The sequence below is a fragment of the Salmo trutta genome, chromosome 24 (genome assembly GCF_901001165.1).
Source record: "Salmo trutta chromosome 24, fSalTru1.1, whole genome shotgun sequence".
NCBI classification, from domain to species: domain Eukaryota; kingdom Metazoa; phylum Chordata; class Actinopteri; order Salmoniformes; family Salmonidae; genus Salmo; species Salmo trutta.
This window is the reverse complement of record NC_042980.1, coordinates 32,090,751-32,110,408: the sequence shown is the minus strand read 5'-3', so window position 1 is coordinate 32,110,408 and position 19,658 is coordinate 32,090,751. Positions and strand designations below refer to the sequence as shown.

Genomic DNA, 19,658 nt, shown 5'->3' with positions numbered 1-19,658 from the left:
ATAAGATCTTCTCTAGGTGTTACAGGAATATGGCTCTGAATATATACAGCAACACCTCCCCAATAAGCATTTCTGTCTCTTCTATAGATTTTATGTCCTTGTATTGCTACTGCTGTATCATCATATAAATTATCTGAGTCTCAGAAATGGCTAATATATGAACGTTATCTGATGTTAGCAAGTTATTTATTTCAGGAACCTTATTTCTAAGGCTACAAATATTAATATGGGCTATTTTCAGCCCTTTCCTGGGTAGCTTCTCAGAGATAGACATAATATGGAAAAGAGCAAACAAACCAAGAGAAATAAATATACATTCAGAAGTCCATTAATCAATTAGTGTGTGCTCCGGGGTTGAAGCTACGAACCCATAGGCTGGGCTCTCTCATCCCTTCCAGGCTTCTGGGAGGAAGGGTGGACAATGAGCTTGTCATAGCAAATGTAAGCAATGTCCCCACGCGCTCTGGCAGGTTTCATGGCTGGGATCAGTTCTTCCCTCTTCTGGCGCACAGCTTCAGGATAGTCCTCGTTGAGGAAGATATACGTCCCTCTCTAGTTCTTGGCTCTTTCCAGAACAGCCACCTTGTCCTTGAACATCAGGAACTTAACCACTATCGGCCTGAGCCTGTCACCTGGGCCGGTGGTGGGTTTTCCAGTCCTGTGGGCACGTACCATCTCAATCTTCCGGTGTTCCATCTTCAATTTCTCAGAGATCATTTCCCTCACTTTGTCCTCAGCCTTTGTCCAGGTCTCGTGGAGATTTTGCAATTCCGTCCACAACCATGTTCTTCCGCCTTGATTGTCCCTCGAGTCTGATTTATCCGTCATTGTTATCATGGATTCACACACAACTGATGTCCTCTCTCAATGACTTACAGATTGTTGTCATCTTGCTATTCTCCTGTTTCACCTCATTGAGCTGACCCTGGAAGAACTGCAAACTGTTCTTCAGGTCCTGAACCCCTCTGGTCAGGTTGTCCATTAGTTGAATCGACCAGTATTTAGACAAAACACTTGAAGCTATTTTCTTGTTGTTGTAACAACTGCTTGTAGAACAATTTTTATTCGTTTAAAAGATCCTTTACCTGTGATAGAGAGACACCAATGTTCTCAATGGTACTCCCGCCGGCTTTGGTCTTTGTCATGGTAGCTAGCAACGTAGGTTACGCTGTTACTCCTTGCAGTTCCACACAGGGCAGGTCACAGGGAAGATTGAACACAACAAACAGCAGGGATCTAGACAGCCACAAACCCAGGACAATCCGCGGTCCCTGCCACAATGGCTAACCACGTTGCGGGCTGCGTTCAAGCCCTCAGTAAACCCCAGTAGCTTGATATGCAGCTAGCTAACAGCTAGGCTAACTGCTATGCTAAATATCTTCTCAGATCCAGCCTTGGTCGGCAGGATTACTGGACAGAGAGTTTCAGTCCTAGCAACTTATGCCAAATGCGTCCTGGGATCCAAACTAAAAGGTTAGCTAGCTACTAAGAAACTTTGCAATACACTTTCAAAACAACTAACTTTTCAAAACAACTAACTGAGCTCTCCCTTGTTTCGCATTCAACAGGAAGTGTTCAAAAGAACCTAGATTTTAACCTTTTATTTTAAAGATGCAATATGTTTTTGGGCGACCTGACAAAATTCACATAGAAATGTGAGTTATAGATCTGTCATTCGCATTGGGCTGAATGTGTCAATGCGTAGTTCATACATACATCATCTGTGAGCAGAATTACTCTTACCTCAATTAGCCACGAAATCCCTAGTTTGAAAGCGACTGTTTACTGGAAGCTGTACGGTGCCATTTTCCCCCCACGTGGCCCAGCACCCTAGCAATTAGAGTTTTAGGCAATGAGCTTCAGCCCCTCGCCATTTGAGTGACAGCTAGCAAGATGCACACACAGCAGAGTGAGAGAGACCACTTTTGGCTCATGAGTGCTACTTTTTAGAACTACTGGCTAGAAAGTACACAAAAGTACAGGAAAATCTCTTTAATCCCCAACATCACACTTTTTCTTGGATATGGCTCAATATTGATCTCTCTCATTAATTTCCAGCATAATAATAATAAGGTCCAGTGAATTGACTGGTGGAAAAGGTAAGTCCTATATACAGTAGAGCAATGTTATCTTTTCTGTCTAATTCAAAATGATTCACATGGTAATTTGGTGTCAGGGAGCATAACATGATGCCTTTCTGGGCAGCAGTAATTTGCATGGCTCTCACATTAAACAACTTCAGAGACAATTGCACTGAGTGGAGACCGTTTAATATGTGCTACCACTTATCCCCGGGTGTGTGTCTAATAGAATTGTCCTGCAGTGTCGTTGAAGCCACCCTAGCGTTTTCTATTCAGCTGGTGTCCACATAGGTAAATGTCACCTGCTGTGATGTCTCGCCAACGCACCGTGAGGCCCATTATCCCACATTAACGGAAGCCCGCTGTCGCCCCGGGTCTGTGTCACACGGTGAGACCTGGAGAGAGAGAGAGCCCAGCCAGGCTTCAGCAGTCACCCTGAGTCATTGGCCAGGTAAGAAGAAAGGACAGTTGTTGATTTTTCTCTCCTCTAACCTTCTCTCTTCCCAAGTTAATATAGTAATGTCTGCTCTTGGTTTGCCTGTAATCATTATTCATCAGTATTGATTCCTTGTTGCCATCACTCTAGAAATATTCAACTCTGTAGTCTGCATCATAATCATTCTTCTAAAATGTGGTCAGCTAGTTCCAAAAAGACAGTACACATCATCTAAAGATATGACAACCTGTTTGAAGATGGGACAATACAGTAACACATGACCATGATGAGGGAGAGCGTATGTGTGGTGCACACTCAACTTTATTCATGTACAGTTTAATAAACAACCTTTTTCAGAAACACCATTCAAGAAAAAACTTTCCTCATATTATGTCAGAAGTGCAAGGATCAATAACTGCTCTATACTATTATGTGTTATGAGAAGTGCTCTGTGTTTTTGGCTATCATGTCACATGACCTAGATTTTAATCTTTTATTTTAAAGATGCAATATGTTTTGGGGCGACCTGATAAAATTCACATAGAAATGTGAGTTATACATCTGTCATTTTCATTGAAAGCAAGTCTAAGAAGCGGTGGATATGTTCTATGTACGCTATTTCTATGCGTCCCGTTTTTAAGTAGAGTTTTTTTAGTCTTTTACTTTCGGCTTGAAACAGCTGAAAATACAATATTCTTGGTTATGGAAAATATATTTTACAGCAGTTTAGATGGTACAATGATTATCAACACTATACTTGCTTGTTTGTCACTTAATAGGAAATTAGGCAAACAATTCATAATTTTGGAACCAGGAAATGGCGGAGTGATTTCGGCATAATGCACCTTTAAGCCTTTTCCAGAAATGTGAATTTCACACAAAAATGAAAGCAATTGTCTAAACAATGTGCTGTACCATCTGACATAAAACGAAAAGGGGACCGTTTGTTGAAAAAGCTTTAAATAAAGGTTCAAATCTAGGTCATGTGACATGATTTACCAAAACACAAGGCCCTAGTTATGAAGATCTACTTCATAGTTGCAATACTGTATAGTATACAATGTCAACTGTAATACGTACTGCCCAAAGAGGGCACTGCAGTGTGGAAGTGAGGGGATGCATTCAACAGTCCTCAGAGGAATCTTTAGAAGTAGAAATCTTTGTTTTAGAAACATGTCATCTGCCTTCATTACAATAAACATTTCATTACAGTTAAATTTACAAAACTTACACTCAACTGTAAAACCATATCGACCTGGAAAATTCATCTGTAATATAAACAGATGTAGGCCTTATATGGTGTGTGTGTGTGTGTGTGTATTGTGTTCGCTGCCTAATAAACTGAAGAATTGCTGCTTGTAGAAACAGTGAGGAACTGCAGTACAATTGTATAAAACTGCTCTAATCAACCTTTTTATTAAACTTTTGTTTTCACCACACAAACGTCCAACCTTAACTATAAAGCCCAGACTACTGCACATACAAATCCATGGAATGTTGCTCCATTGCAAGGTTGTACAAATGCAAAGTCAGAATTGTCTCATAAAATTTGGTCCACCTTTTTACATCATTGTTCTGTGCCTTGAGTAAAAACCCATTAGAATCTCCAGGAGGCATTAGCTCACAGGAACACATCGAAAACATACATCTGTTACTCACTAATTGTTCAATTGTTAATCTTAAACATGTGCATTAGTATTTTAGATTTTGCATGAACACCTATCAATTTTCCCTGAAAGAACACCAACACCATCAACATCCCTGTGCCTCTCCTCCATGTATAGTCCCATAAGATACATTAGTCTCACTGTGCTGTCCTAGCGTTTCTCATTTAGAGAAATGATAGAGAAAGAGAGAGAGTTCCATAGGTAAAACCTGCAGGGCAGAGCGACTACCCTGACTGCATGCCAATGTCCTCATGCCTGATGACCTTGTATGTTATCCAATAGAAGATGTTGAAGAGGAGGAAGGCCATAGGGAAGGCTGCTCGGGACACAGTGTCAATCCTCTTGGCCCTGTCCACAAACCTTTTCCTTATCACCTCTTTTTCTTTAGAGGTTGGTGGTGCTGGGCCGGGGTTTGGGACAGCGTTTTTAACAGCTGACCCATCCTTCAGACACTGAGTCATGCCGTAACCCGAGTAATTGAAGCCATCACTCATGTCGTCATCCTGGTGAAACAAAACAAAGACAGACCCACAGTGAGTATGCCTCTGTTCAATGGAGAGAAAGACTTTCAGACACAATCCCATGTGCACACACACTATGACATTGTAGTGTATGACCAGTAGCCATGTTCTTGCGTCCTTTTCTTGGGCTGTGACTCAGGTGTTGTACCCTTTACCTGAGGATGCCTCCAGGCGACATCTACAGCGGCTTCATTAACACAGGGGACACAGCTGAATCTCCCAGATATTACACCCTCCGTTCCTGCGCTGCAGCAACAACAAGCTGACACCTAGATAGCCTCAAATAACCTGACACACATTTCCTTAAAAATGGCCAACTTAATATCAGTCTCTGACTGCCCTACTGTAAATGTTCATTCAACGCAGTTCCTTCATGTCACACTCCCTTTTAAGACACCGTTCATATGTTCAGTCATGAGGCTCTGGGATTTGGTCTAAAAGTTTCTGGCACCACCTTTGGTGCATGTAAGTCTGTGTGAGTGTGGGATCGGTTGAATCCCGGTCCCATATCGCATTTTTAACACATTTTCTCCATCTTTCCTGTTTCTCCACTATCTCTTCTATAGCAATGAAAAATTACTAGAGTGGAACTCCCACTCCTTACAAATGGTTCAGTCATGAGCACAGGAGGCTGCTGAGGGGAGGACGGCTCATAATAATAGCCGGAACAGAGCGAATTGAATGTATTTGATACCATTCCACTTATTCTCACGAGCCCGTCCTCCCCAATTAAGGTGCCACGAAACTCCTGTGGTCATGAGTCTGGGCTTTGCAGTGACTGTTTTATAGGGAATTATCCTCAAGCCTAGAGTGTTTATTTACCCTGTGAGTCCGCCTCTGTCTTCGCCTCAAGCGAAGGAACTCCTTCTGTTGCCTGGAGACAAAGTTAACCCCAGCGTATTCCAGTAGGGCAGCAAATACAAACAGAAGACACACGGCCATCCAGATATCAATGGCCTTCACATAGGAGACCTGTGACAAGAACCAAACAAACAGTAATTTACTGGGAATGAATAATCCTTTCATGTGCTGTCTTCACAATGCCTCGTTCAATTAACATTTCAATGGGAATATAATATTCTCTCAATGACATCCTTTTTTATGTTAATCAGAGTTGCTGTAAATTCTAAATCACCATAATTAAGGGGGTGGTATTTGTTAACGAGTGCTTTAAACTCTCAAAACTCATGTTGATATCAGCGATTTTCAGCGATAACGCTGGAAGGAAATAATTGTTGCTTTAATTACCAAAGTAACACAATCGAAACAGTAGCAGCTCGACCGGAGCCTTTATCGGTCTATTTAATCTATGTCCATGCCGGAGATGAGATGAAGGGTAGACTCTAAAGGATGTCCTCTTATTCCTCATACAGTGACCTCGTCTCTGTCTCTAAATGACAGGTCATTTGCATGGAGAGAAAACAACTTTACATTGTCGAGTGCTCTTAAGGTATATTGAGCTCTTGTTGTTCTGAGTTGGGCCTCTCAAAGACCTCTCTCTAAATATTTATTAGTGTGTGTCTCTTTCATGTGGGCCTCTGATGTGGTCATGGGCCAAAGTGTGAGAGAATGATTGATTTTCAAGAGATGACTCACGCTGAAGCACTCTTGCTAGCGTAAGTGTGAATACTAATTTTGTATATTTGACCATGTACAGTCGTAGTGTATTCACTACTGTTTGATTTAGTAACATTATATCATGTTAAATAGTATTCTCTGTTTTTACAACTTATTGATTAAAAATGAAATCATTTACATTGTTATTCTCTTGATATACTGTAAATCCATTGATTGCTTATGTATCCATAGGATACTTAAATCTGAGTCAGAATTCAGTGATGCACGGAGACTTCAATCATAGGCATATTTACATTTCATGAACAGTATCTGATTACAGTATGTATGACTTCTAACATGGGTGGAAAATGAAAGGTTGATTGATCTGAACATGGCCCATTGACCCTCCTCTCTCCTCCATCAGATTGTCTGCTCATCCTGTTACTGCTTGGATTAACAGGCTTACCTTAGGAAGGGAGGCTCGGGAGCCGGAGCTCTGGGTTGTCATGGTGAGCACGGTGGTGATGCCCAGTGCCACCCTGGCGGGCGCGGCGTCCATGTTGATCCAGAAGGAGACCCAGGACAGGATGACGATGAGGAGGCTGGGGATGTACATCTGGATCAGGTAGTAACCCATCTGTCTCTCCAAGTGGAACTTCACCTCAATGCAGGTGAATTTACCTGGAGAACAAAACACACTGACACCTCAGATCAGGGACGGTGTGGTGAGAGATGTGGTGTGTGTGTGTGTCCATATGTGAGTGGTTGCGTGTGTGTGTGTGTGTGTGTGTGTGTGTGTGTGTGTGTGTGTGTGTGTGTGTGTGTGTGTGTGTGTGTGTGTGTGTGTGTGTGTGTGTGTGTGTGTGTGTGTGTGTGTGTGGCTCTCTGACCTGTGTTGTAGCTTTTGGTACAGTAGCCAAGCTCCTTCTCATCTCTCATGATGAACTGGGGGAGGGTCAGCCCAGTCGCCACCTGTACAGGATTTTTGTCCTTGCTCTCCCACTCAAAGATCAAATCATTCATGGTGTAGCCAACTGAATGAACACAGCAAATATGTTTGATATGTTATTGCATTTTCACAAACCATATTGCATGTGCTTTACCATGTGAGTTGTAAGGAGCAGACACTTACAGCTCTCCAGTTGCATGGTACAGATCTGCATGTCCATGGGAAAGTTCTTCAGATCCATCGGACAAGATAGAATGAGAGTCAACCTTTGAGGAAGAGGTGTGTAAAAGTCATGAAACAACCGTGCAATGTACAAATAAAGCCTATGAAAATGTTACAGTAATGTACTGTTAAACCAAGGTATCTTAGGAATGTACGGTAACATACTGTACCTTTTTTTACAGTAACTTACAGGTAACTGGCCGCCAGTAAGTTACTGTAAAAACAACAGGATTTATTTTTCATTGTAGTTATTAGATTAGCATGCTCTATACCTCACTCAACAGATAAATTTACTGTTAAATAAAAAAATCTTACACGGAACACATATTTCTTCTGCATTTTTTTCTAATTGTTTACTGTTTCAAGTGAGACTAAAATACATGCTCCCTACAATGTATACCTACTGTGTGACTGTATAAAGTACAGTTGAAGTCAGAAGTTTACATACACCTTAGTCAAATACATTTAAACTCAGTTTTTCACAATTCCTGACATTTAATCCTAGTAAAAATTCCCTGTCTTTGGTCAGTTAGGATCACCACTTTATTTTAAAAATGTGACATGTCAGAATAATAGTAGAGAGAATGATTTATTTCAGCTTTTATTTCTTTCATCACATTCCCAGTGGGTCAGAAGTTTACATATACTCAATTAGTATTTAGTAGCATTGCCTTTAAATTGTTTAACTTGGGTCAAATGTTTCGGGTAGCCTTCCACAAGCTTCCCACAAAAAGTTGGGTGAATTTTGGCCCATTCCTCCTGACAGAGCTGGTGTAACTGAGTCTGGTTTGTAGGCCTCCTTGCTCGCACACTCTTTTTCAGTTCTGCCCACACATTTCCTATAGGGTTGAGGTCAGGGCTTTGTGATGGCCACTCCAAAACCTTGATTTTGTTGTCCTTAAGCCATTTTGCCACAACTTTGGAAATATGCTTGGGGTCATTGTCCATTTGGAAGACCCATTTGCGACCAAGCTTTAACTTCCTGACTGATGTCTTGAGATGTTGCTTCAATATATCCACATCATTTTCCTCCCTCATGATGCCATCTATTTTGTGAAGTGCACCAGTCCCTCCTGCAGCAAAGCACCCCCACAACATGATGCTACCACCCCAATGCTTTACGGTTGGGATGGTGTTCTTCGGCTTGCAAGCCTCCCCCTTTTTCCTCCAAACATAACGATGGTCATTATGGCCAAACAGTTCTATTTTTGTTTCATCAGACCAGAGGACATTTTCCAAAAATTAGGATCTTTGTCCCCATGTGCAGTTGCAATCTGTAGTCTGGCTTTTTTATGGCAATTTTGGAGCAGTGGCTTCTTCCTTGCTGAGCAGCCTTTCAGGTTATGTCGATATAGGACTCGTTTTACTGTAGATATAGATACTTTTGTACCGGTTTCCTCCAGCATCTTCACAGGGTCATTCGCTGTTGTTCTGGGATTGATTTTCACTTTTCGCACCAAAGTACGGTCATCTCTAAGAAACAGAACGCGTCTCCTTCCTGAGCGGTATGACGGCTGTGTGGTCTCATGGTGTTTATACTTGCATACTATTGTTTGTACAGATGAACGTGGTACCTTCAGGCGTTTGGAAATTGCTCCCAAGGATGAACCAGACTTGTGGAGGTCGACAATTTTTTTTCTGTGGTCTTGGCTGATTTCTTTTGATTTTCCTATGTCAAGCAAAGGGGCACTGAGTTTGAAAGGTAAGCCCTGAAATACATCCACAGGTACACCTCGAATTGACTCAAATGATGTCAATAAGCTTATCAGACGCTTCTAAAGCCATGACATCATTTTCTGGAATTTTCCAAGCTGTTTAAAGGCACAGTCAACTTAGTGTATGTAAACTTCTGACCCACTGGAATTGTGATACAGTGAGTTATAAGTGAGTTATAGCCTTCCCTGTAGCTCAGTTGGTAGAGCATGGTGTTTGCAACACCAGGGTTGTGGGTTAGATTCCCACGGGGGGCCAGCACAGGAAAAAAAAAAATTGTGAAATTGTATGAAATGTATGCATTCACTACTGTAAGTTGCTCTGGATAAGAGCGTCTGCTAAATGACTAAAATGTAAATGTAAAAATAAGTGAAATAATCTGTCTGTAAACAATTGTTGGAAAAATGACTTGTGTCACAAGTAATTGATGTTCTAACCGACTTGCCAAAACTATAGTTTGTTAACAAGAAATTTGTGGAGTGGTTGTAAAACGAGTTTTAATGACTCCAACCTAAGTGTACGTAAACATCCGACTTCAACTGTATGTACTAAGCATATGCTCCTCGGCAGCAGCGAATGCTCTTTCTCCTTCCTTCCTTTTCCTCTGAGAGAGCCTCCTCCTCCCACACAGCAGGTTCTTATCACACTTTTATTACTGGACCGTCTCTGAGATGTATTGTCATCAGCAGTCTGCTCCCTCTCTCATCTCTTCTCTCATGAATGGTGAGAGCGACTAACCACCTTTCTTTCATCTGTTCTCTCAGAATCCCCTTGCCTCCCTCCACACCTAGGCTCCACCGCCTGAATCAGCTCTCCAACTGGACACCAAATAGAGCTGCATTATTCCGCTGCTTCGAGGTGTGAATCTAAGGAGGAGTGGTGTGACTGAAGTGATATTGAAATGAAATAAAATGTAATGTATTTTCATATCTTGTAGCACAGATTTGTGCTCAAGTGTAGTAGTGGTTTTCGTAAGAGGGGGCAATTGGCAGGTAGCCTAACAGTTAAGAGTGTTGGGCCAGTAACTGAAAGGTTGCTGGTTCGAATTCCCGAGCCGAATAGGTGAAAAATGTGTTGATGTGTCCTTGAGCAAGGCAATTAACCCTAATTGATCCTGTAAGTCGCTCTGGATAAGAGCGTTGGCTGAATGACTAAAATGTAACATGTCTCATCTACTACGAGTGGGCTGCATTTACTTTGAAGTGATTCCATTTTACTGATCCTGCGCAACGCTAGGGATGAAGCATATTGACTTGTAGCAAATGCCCAGGGAAATGAATAGCCTAGATGAGTGGGTTATTTCTATACGCCTTCCCTGAACGTATTCTAAACATCTGGAGAGAAATTCCCTGTAGCCTTTGGATACTCTAGTGGTTTGTGTTTCTATGTACTCTTAATGAGATCATATTGCATCCAATTCCTCCAGGTGACTGAATACTTTATTGAGATGAATCCCATTAAACCTGAGAGGTAGTCTTGGATGTAGAAACTTGTTTCTTTCAAAAGTAATTACAAGTGCGTGAAGGGCCTGGAGGTAGACTAACGTTGAAGGGAATCTCTGACTCTGCTGAAATTTCACTGGATTTGAATCTATTCTTTGTTTGGATGTTTCCAACAGGGAATGTTAAAACATGACCTCATTCGACATCCTTTAAAACTATTGCACTAATTTCCCAGAGAAATAGAGTTGAGCCCACCATTCAATGCATGCCCCACATCTGACCTGATACTGTACAGGACGGTCCCATCTTTGAAGACCCTCAGGAGCTTGTTGTCTGTGGTGACATCATGAAAGTTGGCGCCTTTCTCGTTGGCGAAGAACAGGTCAGGTTTCCAAATAGAATCCAACATGGACGGGTCCAGGTCAAGAGAGGAGTCTGGGTATTTGCTGTATGCCAACCGAGGGTCTCTCCACTTCTGTCGCAGGAAGATGTTCACTCTGTAATCCTTGGGGAAATAGTGAAATCAGCTTTAAACTGCTTTACTTTGACATATAAACTACTGTCTATCTCCGTTAAATATACAGTACTATAATTTTGGAGACCAGAATATATTGTGTCACACAGTCAGTGAAAACGAGAATAATTTTGCTATAGACTATTACATATTTAGAATGATAGAGCCACTAATACAAAATAACATTGTCTTGTCAATATGTAGGCCAAGTGCCTGCCTCAGATTTTTGTTCCATCATAGTGACATGCAGTATCACCTCAAGTCATTTGGCACTAAGGCACTAATAAAGCACCAATGATACAATAAATAATATTAATACTAATAGTAAAATGCTAATACAATTCTGACACTTTGACTGTGACACTACCACAAATTAAAGTGGTGCCACAAAACTTTAACCAGAGAAATTGCTCCTCGTTTTTACACAGAACTGTAATATGATAAAAAAATAGCATGAATAAATGGATACAATGCATGGATTTCAATGCATATTTGTATGCTTGTAAATCACCACACAATACCGTCATCTAAAATCCAAATAACAACTTAAGAGTTAATGCAGCAATAGATACACATGTATTGAAAGGAGCAATCTAATAAAATTGAATTCATAAATATAATTTAGTTACTTGATCTATATGATCAGATTCCTCATGAATTATCATTGCTAAATGGTCGTTATAGGAGATAGATGATGTTTGTGTGAATAGTAGAACAAGAAACTCCATTGAAGTGTGAAGATCCAGTTAGAAACGAATGAACAGATTGCATTGGATTAGATGCCTTTTCTCTCCCTCTTAGAACAGACCTATTCAGTAGGCAGCAGTGAATTGGTGGTCCCAGATGTGTATGTCTATGAGTGAAGAGTTATCGAACAACTGTGGACAAGTGTTAGAAACCCGGCTCGTCTGTTGATTAACTTTGGCAAAGATTGTCTACCAAAAATTGCAAGCATTCAATGAACAAAGTTCTAACTAATTATGAATGCATTGCGAGAGTAGTTATTGAATAGGATCTCAATGTGGATTCCAGCTTTGATATTGTTTACCCCTTGGGCAGTTGGATGTCGATGGGACATTACAACCGATCAACATGCTTAATTCTCAGGCCCTAAGACATCAAACCAACAGCTATTGGCTGCATTTAAAGTGAATTATGTGCTGGCATTCACTGTGTGAATTATTAAAACAGAACTAATCCAACACATGCACAAGGGAGTGTCATGGGAATAGCAATACGATATTGCCTTGGGTATAATGTGAAAGATATTTGATTCAATTGTGGTGCACAGTGTCTGTGTGCTATTTCACCGTGGAGCCGCCAATAGACTATGGAGATGGGTCAAAGTGAATCATTTCACATGAAGAAGCAAAAGTTCAAAACATCCATAAACTAAAAGGAAAATGAACTCATGAACACTAAAGAAATTGGATGATTTCAATCTTAAACTCCAGAGGAGCATAAGAGCAAGGCTGTAGTTTAAGAGCATTTGGCCAGTAACCAAAAGGTTGCTGGTTTGAATCCCCGGGCCGACTATGTGAAAAATATGCCGATGTGCCCTTGAGCAAGGCATTTAACCGTAATTGCTCCTGTAAGTCGTTATGGATAAGAGCGTCTGCTAAATGACTAAATGTCAAATGTAAATGTAGATAACATGGCCAAGCACAATGCTCCAACTCACCATTGTAGTTTCTGCTATAGAACCAAAGCTGTTGATAAATATGTTGCAGGTAACATTAACTGGGGGACCTGCAGGTTGGAGGATAGATAACACATTGACATGTTTGACAGAGAAGAGATTAAGCAAGAACACTTACCATGCTGGTCTCTGTGACCGAGCCCAAACTGTTGATAAAAATATTGCATGTAACGTTTACAGGGGGACCTGTGAAATGGAATGAGAATGACGTGACAAGAAAAAGTCAAGATGTTTTTTTGTACTTAATCATCATGTGCCATCTCCACTGGTTGGTTTAGCAAATAGAGAGGAGGGAGTTTGAGGATGATAGCAGTGCAATATCTGTTGGATGTACAGTAATCTGAGTGTAATTAGTTGTGAAAGCGAGCATGTGCTTTATTCCCTATCTACCACCACAATATGGGCTGTATGTATATATGTCAACATAAACAGGGCCTGTTATTCTCCTAGTATGTTTTTCTGTCAACATAAACAAGGCCTGTTATTCTTCTAGAATGTTTTTCTGTCAACATAAACAAGGCTTGTTATTCTCCTAGTATGTTTTTCTGTCAACATAAACAAGGCCTGTTATTCTTCTAGAATGTTTTTCTGTCAACATAAACAAGGCTTGTTATTCTCCTAGTATGTTTTTCTGTCAACATAAACAAGGCTTGCTATTCTCCTAGTATGTTTTTCTGTCAACATAAACAAGGCTTGTTATTCTCCTAGTATGTTTTTCTGTCAACATAAACAAGGCTTGTTATTCTCCTAGTATGTTTTTCTGTCAACATAAACAAGGCTTGTTATTCTCCTAGTATGTTTTTCTGTCAACATAAACAAGGCCTGTTGTTCTCCTAGTATGTTTTTCTGTGAACATAAACAAGGCTTGTTATTCTCCTAGTATGTTTTTCTGTCAACATAAACAAGGCCTGTTATTCTCCTAGAATGTTTTTCTGTCAACATAAACAAGGCTTGTTATTCTCCTAAGCACCCCAGGCAAGTCATAACAGCTGCACTAGTCATTGACTAATCTCATCACCGGCCGTTTGTCTTCAACAGCAGGCCTGGTACAGTAATAGTTAGAAATGTCAGGGTCAACTCCAATATTCAACAAACAGTGGTATCTTTCATAAATGTTTACTTAGTTCAATCAAAAGGATGTTGCCTGCTTATGCTAACTGGTACTAGTGATTGACTAACACAATGAGGATGACAAGGAATGTTTTACTTGATAGGGTTAAAAAACAGATAAACAAAAACACATGCTGAGAGACATACGCCAACACACACACACACACACACACACACACACACACACACACACACACACACACACACACACACACACACACACACACACACACACACACACACACACACACACACACACACACACACACACACACACTGGCATTAGAAACAATGGCACATGTTTCTTATGAAACAATCATGAGCAGAACAGTCAACTTAGTTTCACAAGCATTCTACTGCTATCTATGAGGTCACAGAATGACTGAAAAGCAGTTTTTGACACTTTCTATCCGATACAGTAACACTGTCTTGAATAAAAACAATAATGCCAGCCAGGGAGAGAGAGAGAGGTCTCTGTGTTGTTAAGTGAAGTTGTGAGTTCATAGCCCTTCCCCTGTGTATTCCTCATCAATATTGCATGTGACGTGGTGGTATTAATATTCGGCTCAGTTTGTAGTCGGGCAACTGCATTTAACGTCAGTAACAGAAAAATGTAACGGAATAACTCCACACAACAACCTTGGCAGGCAAATGTAGGTCAAGCTCCAGCAGCACTGTGGGGTATAGTTGTGACAGTATGATAGGTAGGTGATAAATAACAGAATCTATGTGTATGCCTGTTTACTTTACGTGTGTGTATGTGTCTGTGTCTGTGTGTGTGTGTCTGTGTCTGTGTGTGGGTGTGTGTATGTGTGTGTGTGTGTGTGTGTGTGTGTGTGTGTGTGTGTGTGTGTGTGTGTGTGTGTGTGTGTGTGTGTGTGTGTGTGTGTGTGTGTGTGTGTGTGTGTGTGTGTGTGTTTTGTTCTTGCTGCCTAATAAATGGAAGAATTGCTGATTGTAGAAACAGTGAGGAACTGCAGTACAATTGTATAAAACTGCTCTCATTAGACTGCCTCATTAGACTGGAATACTCTGTCGACCAGAAGATTGAACTCACCAATATACCAGACAAGGTAAGATCATTTTCTTCATTCCAGTACTTTTAATTTCCTCTACACACAACTCCAGCATTCTTACATATACTGATAAAAATAGTTTCTGGATTTCCTAAAAAAAAATGCCAGCATAAAACAGTGAAGTCTTCCCCTGATCTCGAGTCCATTTCTGAGATCTTGTGTACACTTGTTTCCTATTCTCCCAGATGGAGTGGGTAGATCTGGGCCAGTGTTTCTGGGTGAAGGCTGAGTCTTGCTGACCAATCTCAGACTGTGTTTCCTGTGCTAATCTCCTCACAGTGGCCTTCTCTCCAGCACAGTTCAACCACTAGTGTCCCAGCCTGGGGTCTGCCTGCATGCCTGCCTCCCTGTCTGGGGTATGCCCCTTCCTGCCCGCCCGCCCTGCCTGTCTCCATACCCACCTGCCAACCTGAGCCACACCAATGAGTTCCGTTCCCTCTCCTTACTCACATCCATCACAGTGACAGATGATGTCTCTCACCCGCACCACAACACAACAATAGAGGAACTCAGCAGCCTGGCCAGAGGGACCCCATCCCTCATCTGCGGCTGTCACTGTGGCACCACTGTTGTTTTGGGCCTACATCTATACCTCATTATTGTTGTTGTTTCTGTCTTGAATACGGATGTTTAATATAGCTGTTGGACAATATAAATGACAATTGAAGAAATAGCTATATTGTGTGTTATAATGGGTGATAGTGCTATGGCTAACACCTAAATCAAAGTCCTCCTGACTTCAGAGTCTAGATGTGGGCAGGATGCGTTTATAATGAAGGGGATGTGCTTTTTTACTTATTGGTTCTCCTCTTTGTTTTCTCACTAAAACACCCACATGAACAACCACACACAGCCCCCAATGCAATTGTTGGATTTTAAAATCAAAAACATTGTGAGATCTCAACACCCCCAGGGAAGAAACAAACATTTGAAAGAACCAATCAGACCAGTGTGAGTCACGTGCGTCGTGTCAGCCAGGCTAGGGTGATGGTGGGCTGAGATACAAAACGATCTACCTCCTGCTCGGCTCTGCTCTGAGCCTTTCATGTTCCATATCGCAATCGCATAAATCCTACATGGATGATGATGTCACTGTCTACAGGGGTGATTGATAGCCATTCTTCTTTAAATCATTAAGGGGGGGGGGGGGGGTTTACCAATAGACTAAAATGCATTGTTCATTATGTGCCTTATTGAATTGAGAATGTATACATCATTATGCATGGGGTGTCAGTACATTAGTAATATACACTGAGTATACCAAACATTAGGAACACCTTCCTAATATTGAGTTGCACCCCCTATTGCCCTCAGCCTCAATTCATGGACTCTACAAGGTGTCGAAAGCGTTCCACATGGATGCTGGCCCATGTTGACTCCAATGCTTCCCACCGTTGTTTCATGTTGGCTGGATGTCCTTTGGGTGGTGGACCATTCTTGATACACATGGGAAACTGTTGAGCATGAAAAACCCTGCAGCAATCCGATGTGCCTGGCACCTACTACCATACCCCGCTCAAAGGCACTTTAATATTTTGTGTTGCCCATTCACCCTCTGAATGTCACAAATACACAAGCCATGTCTCAATTGTCTCAAGTTTAAAAAAGCCTTCTTTAACCTTTAACCTCTCCCCTTCATCTACATTGATTGGAGTGGATTTAACAAGTGAATCATTAAGGCATCATAGCTTTCACCTGGATTCAACGGGTCAGTCTATGTCATGGAAAGAGCAGGTGTTCTTAATGTTTTGTATACTCAGTATAGATATGGGTGCGTACACTGATATCCCAGATGCATTTTAGGTGAATATTTTCCAATCCACACTCAAATTCTAAGGAACTATTAAAAAGTAAAATATAAACCAACCTTTGAAGTTTGGTCGTATTCGTGCATCATAACCAGATGTTCTACCCATTAATGAGTCCAGAAAGTCTGAGGGAGACAAGTTAGTAGTAGATCCTGATCTGGACTCATGCTCCTTGGCATCCACCACCCTGTGACAAACAAAGGGTCAAATAAAACACTTACTTGCTCAGTCAGAAGTCAAAGTGTGGTGAAACCATTTCTACTAGATCTCAACCAAATAGGAAGCTCATCTGCATACTGGTGTATAGGCATGCAGAGAAACACAAATTAGATTCAAATGATATGATTAGGAAGGATTCCAATAGTGAAGGAACACCTTGGCAGACACGGTGTGCTTTAAGTTTATTACCACTGTATTGGAGAGTTGGCTTTGTGACTGTCCTCATTGTATACATATAGGCTATACACATTTAGAAATAAAATTACTCTGACACATAGGCTACAAGGGAATTTGACAGCGTTTTCAGTGGTGTCCAGGGGGTGGCCCAAGGTGAGCTACAGATACTAAGACAGAGGGGCGCTGTTTGCCTTGCTCTGATGCTTTCTCTGGTGAAATAGATTCAGCCTCATGCGAATTCAAGGGAAATTATGAAACACAGATAGTCACCAATGAGAAATCATTTATTTGCTTTATTGATTACCTTTTTGGGGAAGCCTGGCTTCCCTTGGCATCCATGAATACACATCACTTTGTAGGCTGAATGTCATTACACATGGTGTTTGTAATAGATGTCCCTTTCTATTCAAATGACTGGTGCACAGTGCACTGTTTGGATGCTGGACATATTTTGGAATAGATGAACCTACGCAGGTAACCTACTTAACCTACTTTCTGAAGTGATTTGTTTGACAATCAGATAAGAATATCATGACTGGTTGTGTTCATAACACATTAAAAGGTAATACATTGTACTGTTAAATGACATGCCTACTAGGAGGTCTCCTTAAACAAAATAGAAATGACTCGAATGTCACAGTATAATTCGCACTCTGAATGGCACTTTCTAGTGAATTTACTGCTCTATGCTAATACCCTTATATAAAATCCTGACCTTGAATGCAAAGACTGTAACAATATTTTCAGAATTGATTTATGATTTATTTGAACAGGGAAATGTACCAAACCTAAGCTAAAAAATGTGATGTTGAACCATCATAATTATACTTAAAAAAGACATGTTATGACCCCCCTAAACTGGGTCTGTGCCCCACCTTGGCCACCCCATTCAAAATGTTCTGGACATGCCACTGAACGTTTTGACAACGCCCACAGACTGAGTTAGAGGCAGTGATTAACTTGGCAAAATACCAGATATTACCCTGCGATATTGACGGCTCCATATAGCCTACTAGGCTACATGCTGATGTAAAAACAACTCTATTTTCAGTCAACTGACTGAATATTGAAGTTTAATGATTTCTATTTTCCAATAATAACACTGGAACTTTAGGGTCCACGAGGAAATATTGGGTCATTCGAGGTAGGTTGAAACTCAGTATCCTAAACTTTGTTTTAATGGCAACGCACTTTGCCTTTTCAAACAATGAACATTACAGTTGAATAGGCTACATACAAATAAAGAAGAAAGTATCTCATTATATTTAGATAAAATAAAGCGTTACATGGCCAATAAAGTAGCCTAAGTATTCACTTACCTGCTGTTGTTGGTCTCCATTAAACATGCAAATAAAGCAGTCAAGACGTTGATAAAGGGGCGATTCATTCCTTTTGATTTTAGATTTCTTCACTTCTTTATTTCTTCCATATGTGAATGTTGGTCAAACACACAATCCAAGCAGAAATATCGATTTCTTTCTGACCAAAGCGCAGTTGGGTGTTCTCGTGAAACACAGAGAATACACATGAGGCATTCCAGTCCGTAGGATCATAGCTTAGTTTGAAAAAACACTGATTCCCAGGTGCGGTATTGTTGTTGATAATGTGTAAAGAATCATCAATTCTGAGTCATTGCCACCTAAAAATAACCTGTGGAAAAGACGTTGTGAGGTGAGAAATATCCACAAGACGCGGAATATAGAGCCTTCAGGAAGGCGATCTCACTTTCATTCAAAAACTCAGTGAAAACAGTTGGTCTCTAAAGTATACTATGGTCTCTAAAGTATAGTGGTGTTGAAGAAGAATATTTCCTTGGGTTGTTGACCGTCCGCTGCTGGAATGGGAGACGAGTGGACGTCTCTTTAGATTCAGCACTTAGACAGCTCCCGGTTCATTTGCACTCAAGCGCACCATTAACAACTGGAGGACGTGGTTTTCAATATGTCATATAAATGACTAAGATAGCCTTTTAAAAACAATTTCAAGCTAGTTATATATGCTCCAACCTCCTGTGTTTCGAGTAAGATTCCCCTTTAGAAGCTGTCCATACATAGGTATGATATGGAAGTGCTCAGGTCAGAAGGGACTGCACGCACAGATGTTGCGCGCCATAAAATCTTGTAGTCAGACAATAGTTTTCCAGGTTTCACCTCCTAACAAACTATGGTTCTGACAACACACTTCAATGAATCAATTAAAGACTATTGATATAACACGTATAGATTACATGTAATATTGGTCTATGATCTGAACATATGTTGAAAATAAAATCTAGAGGAATATTTTGTGTATTTACACGTTCCATATTAGCTGATCAAAACAGAGATGGTAGCCTACATACTGTAAATGCAATGACTTTCATAATGATGTGCAATCATGAGTGAGGTGGAGTTTGTTCTCTGTAAGAAATAAGAATGCAATTCAACAGGGTGACAACACAATAACCCATTTGATATGCAAGCTATTG

At 40.8% G+C, this 19,658-nt stretch overlaps 1 protein-coding gene across 1 annotated transcript; it reads right to left on the bottom strand.

Annotated features, from left to right (window-relative positions):
- Positions 1-2,804: 2,804 nt before the first annotated feature.
- On the bottom strand, positions 2,805-19,222 carry LOC115161119 (glycine receptor subunit alpha-2-like). Its single transcript, XM_029711874.1, has 9 exons — positions 18,511-19,222; positions 16,855-16,982; positions 12,784-12,851; positions 10,870-11,093; positions 7,395-7,477; positions 7,153-7,296; positions 6,729-6,943; positions 5,528-5,677; positions 2,805-4,687 (listed from the first exon to the last, which is right to left on the bottom strand). The coding sequence occupies exons 1-9, from the start codon at positions 18,576-18,578 to the stop codon at positions 4,409-4,411; spliced, it is 1,359 nt and encodes a 452-aa protein (XP_029567734.1). The 5' UTR covers positions 18,579-19,222; the 3' UTR covers positions 2,805-4,408.
- Between the last annotated feature and the right edge of the window lie 436 nt (positions 19,223-19,658).

Coding starts and splice junctions, on each gene's coding strand:
- LOC115161119 (XM_029711874.1), bottom strand. CDS start 18,578: ATGAATCGCCCCTTTATCAACGTCTTGACTGCTTTATTTGCATGTTTA. Junction 5,678..6,728: donor CCCGAGCCTCCCTTCCTAAG/GTAAGCCTGTTA, acceptor TTCTTGTCACAG/GTCTCCTATGTGAAGGCCAT. Junction 4,688..5,527: donor GACAGAGGCGGACTCACAGG/GTAAATAAACAC, acceptor TTGTTTCACCAG/GATGACGACATGAGTGATGG.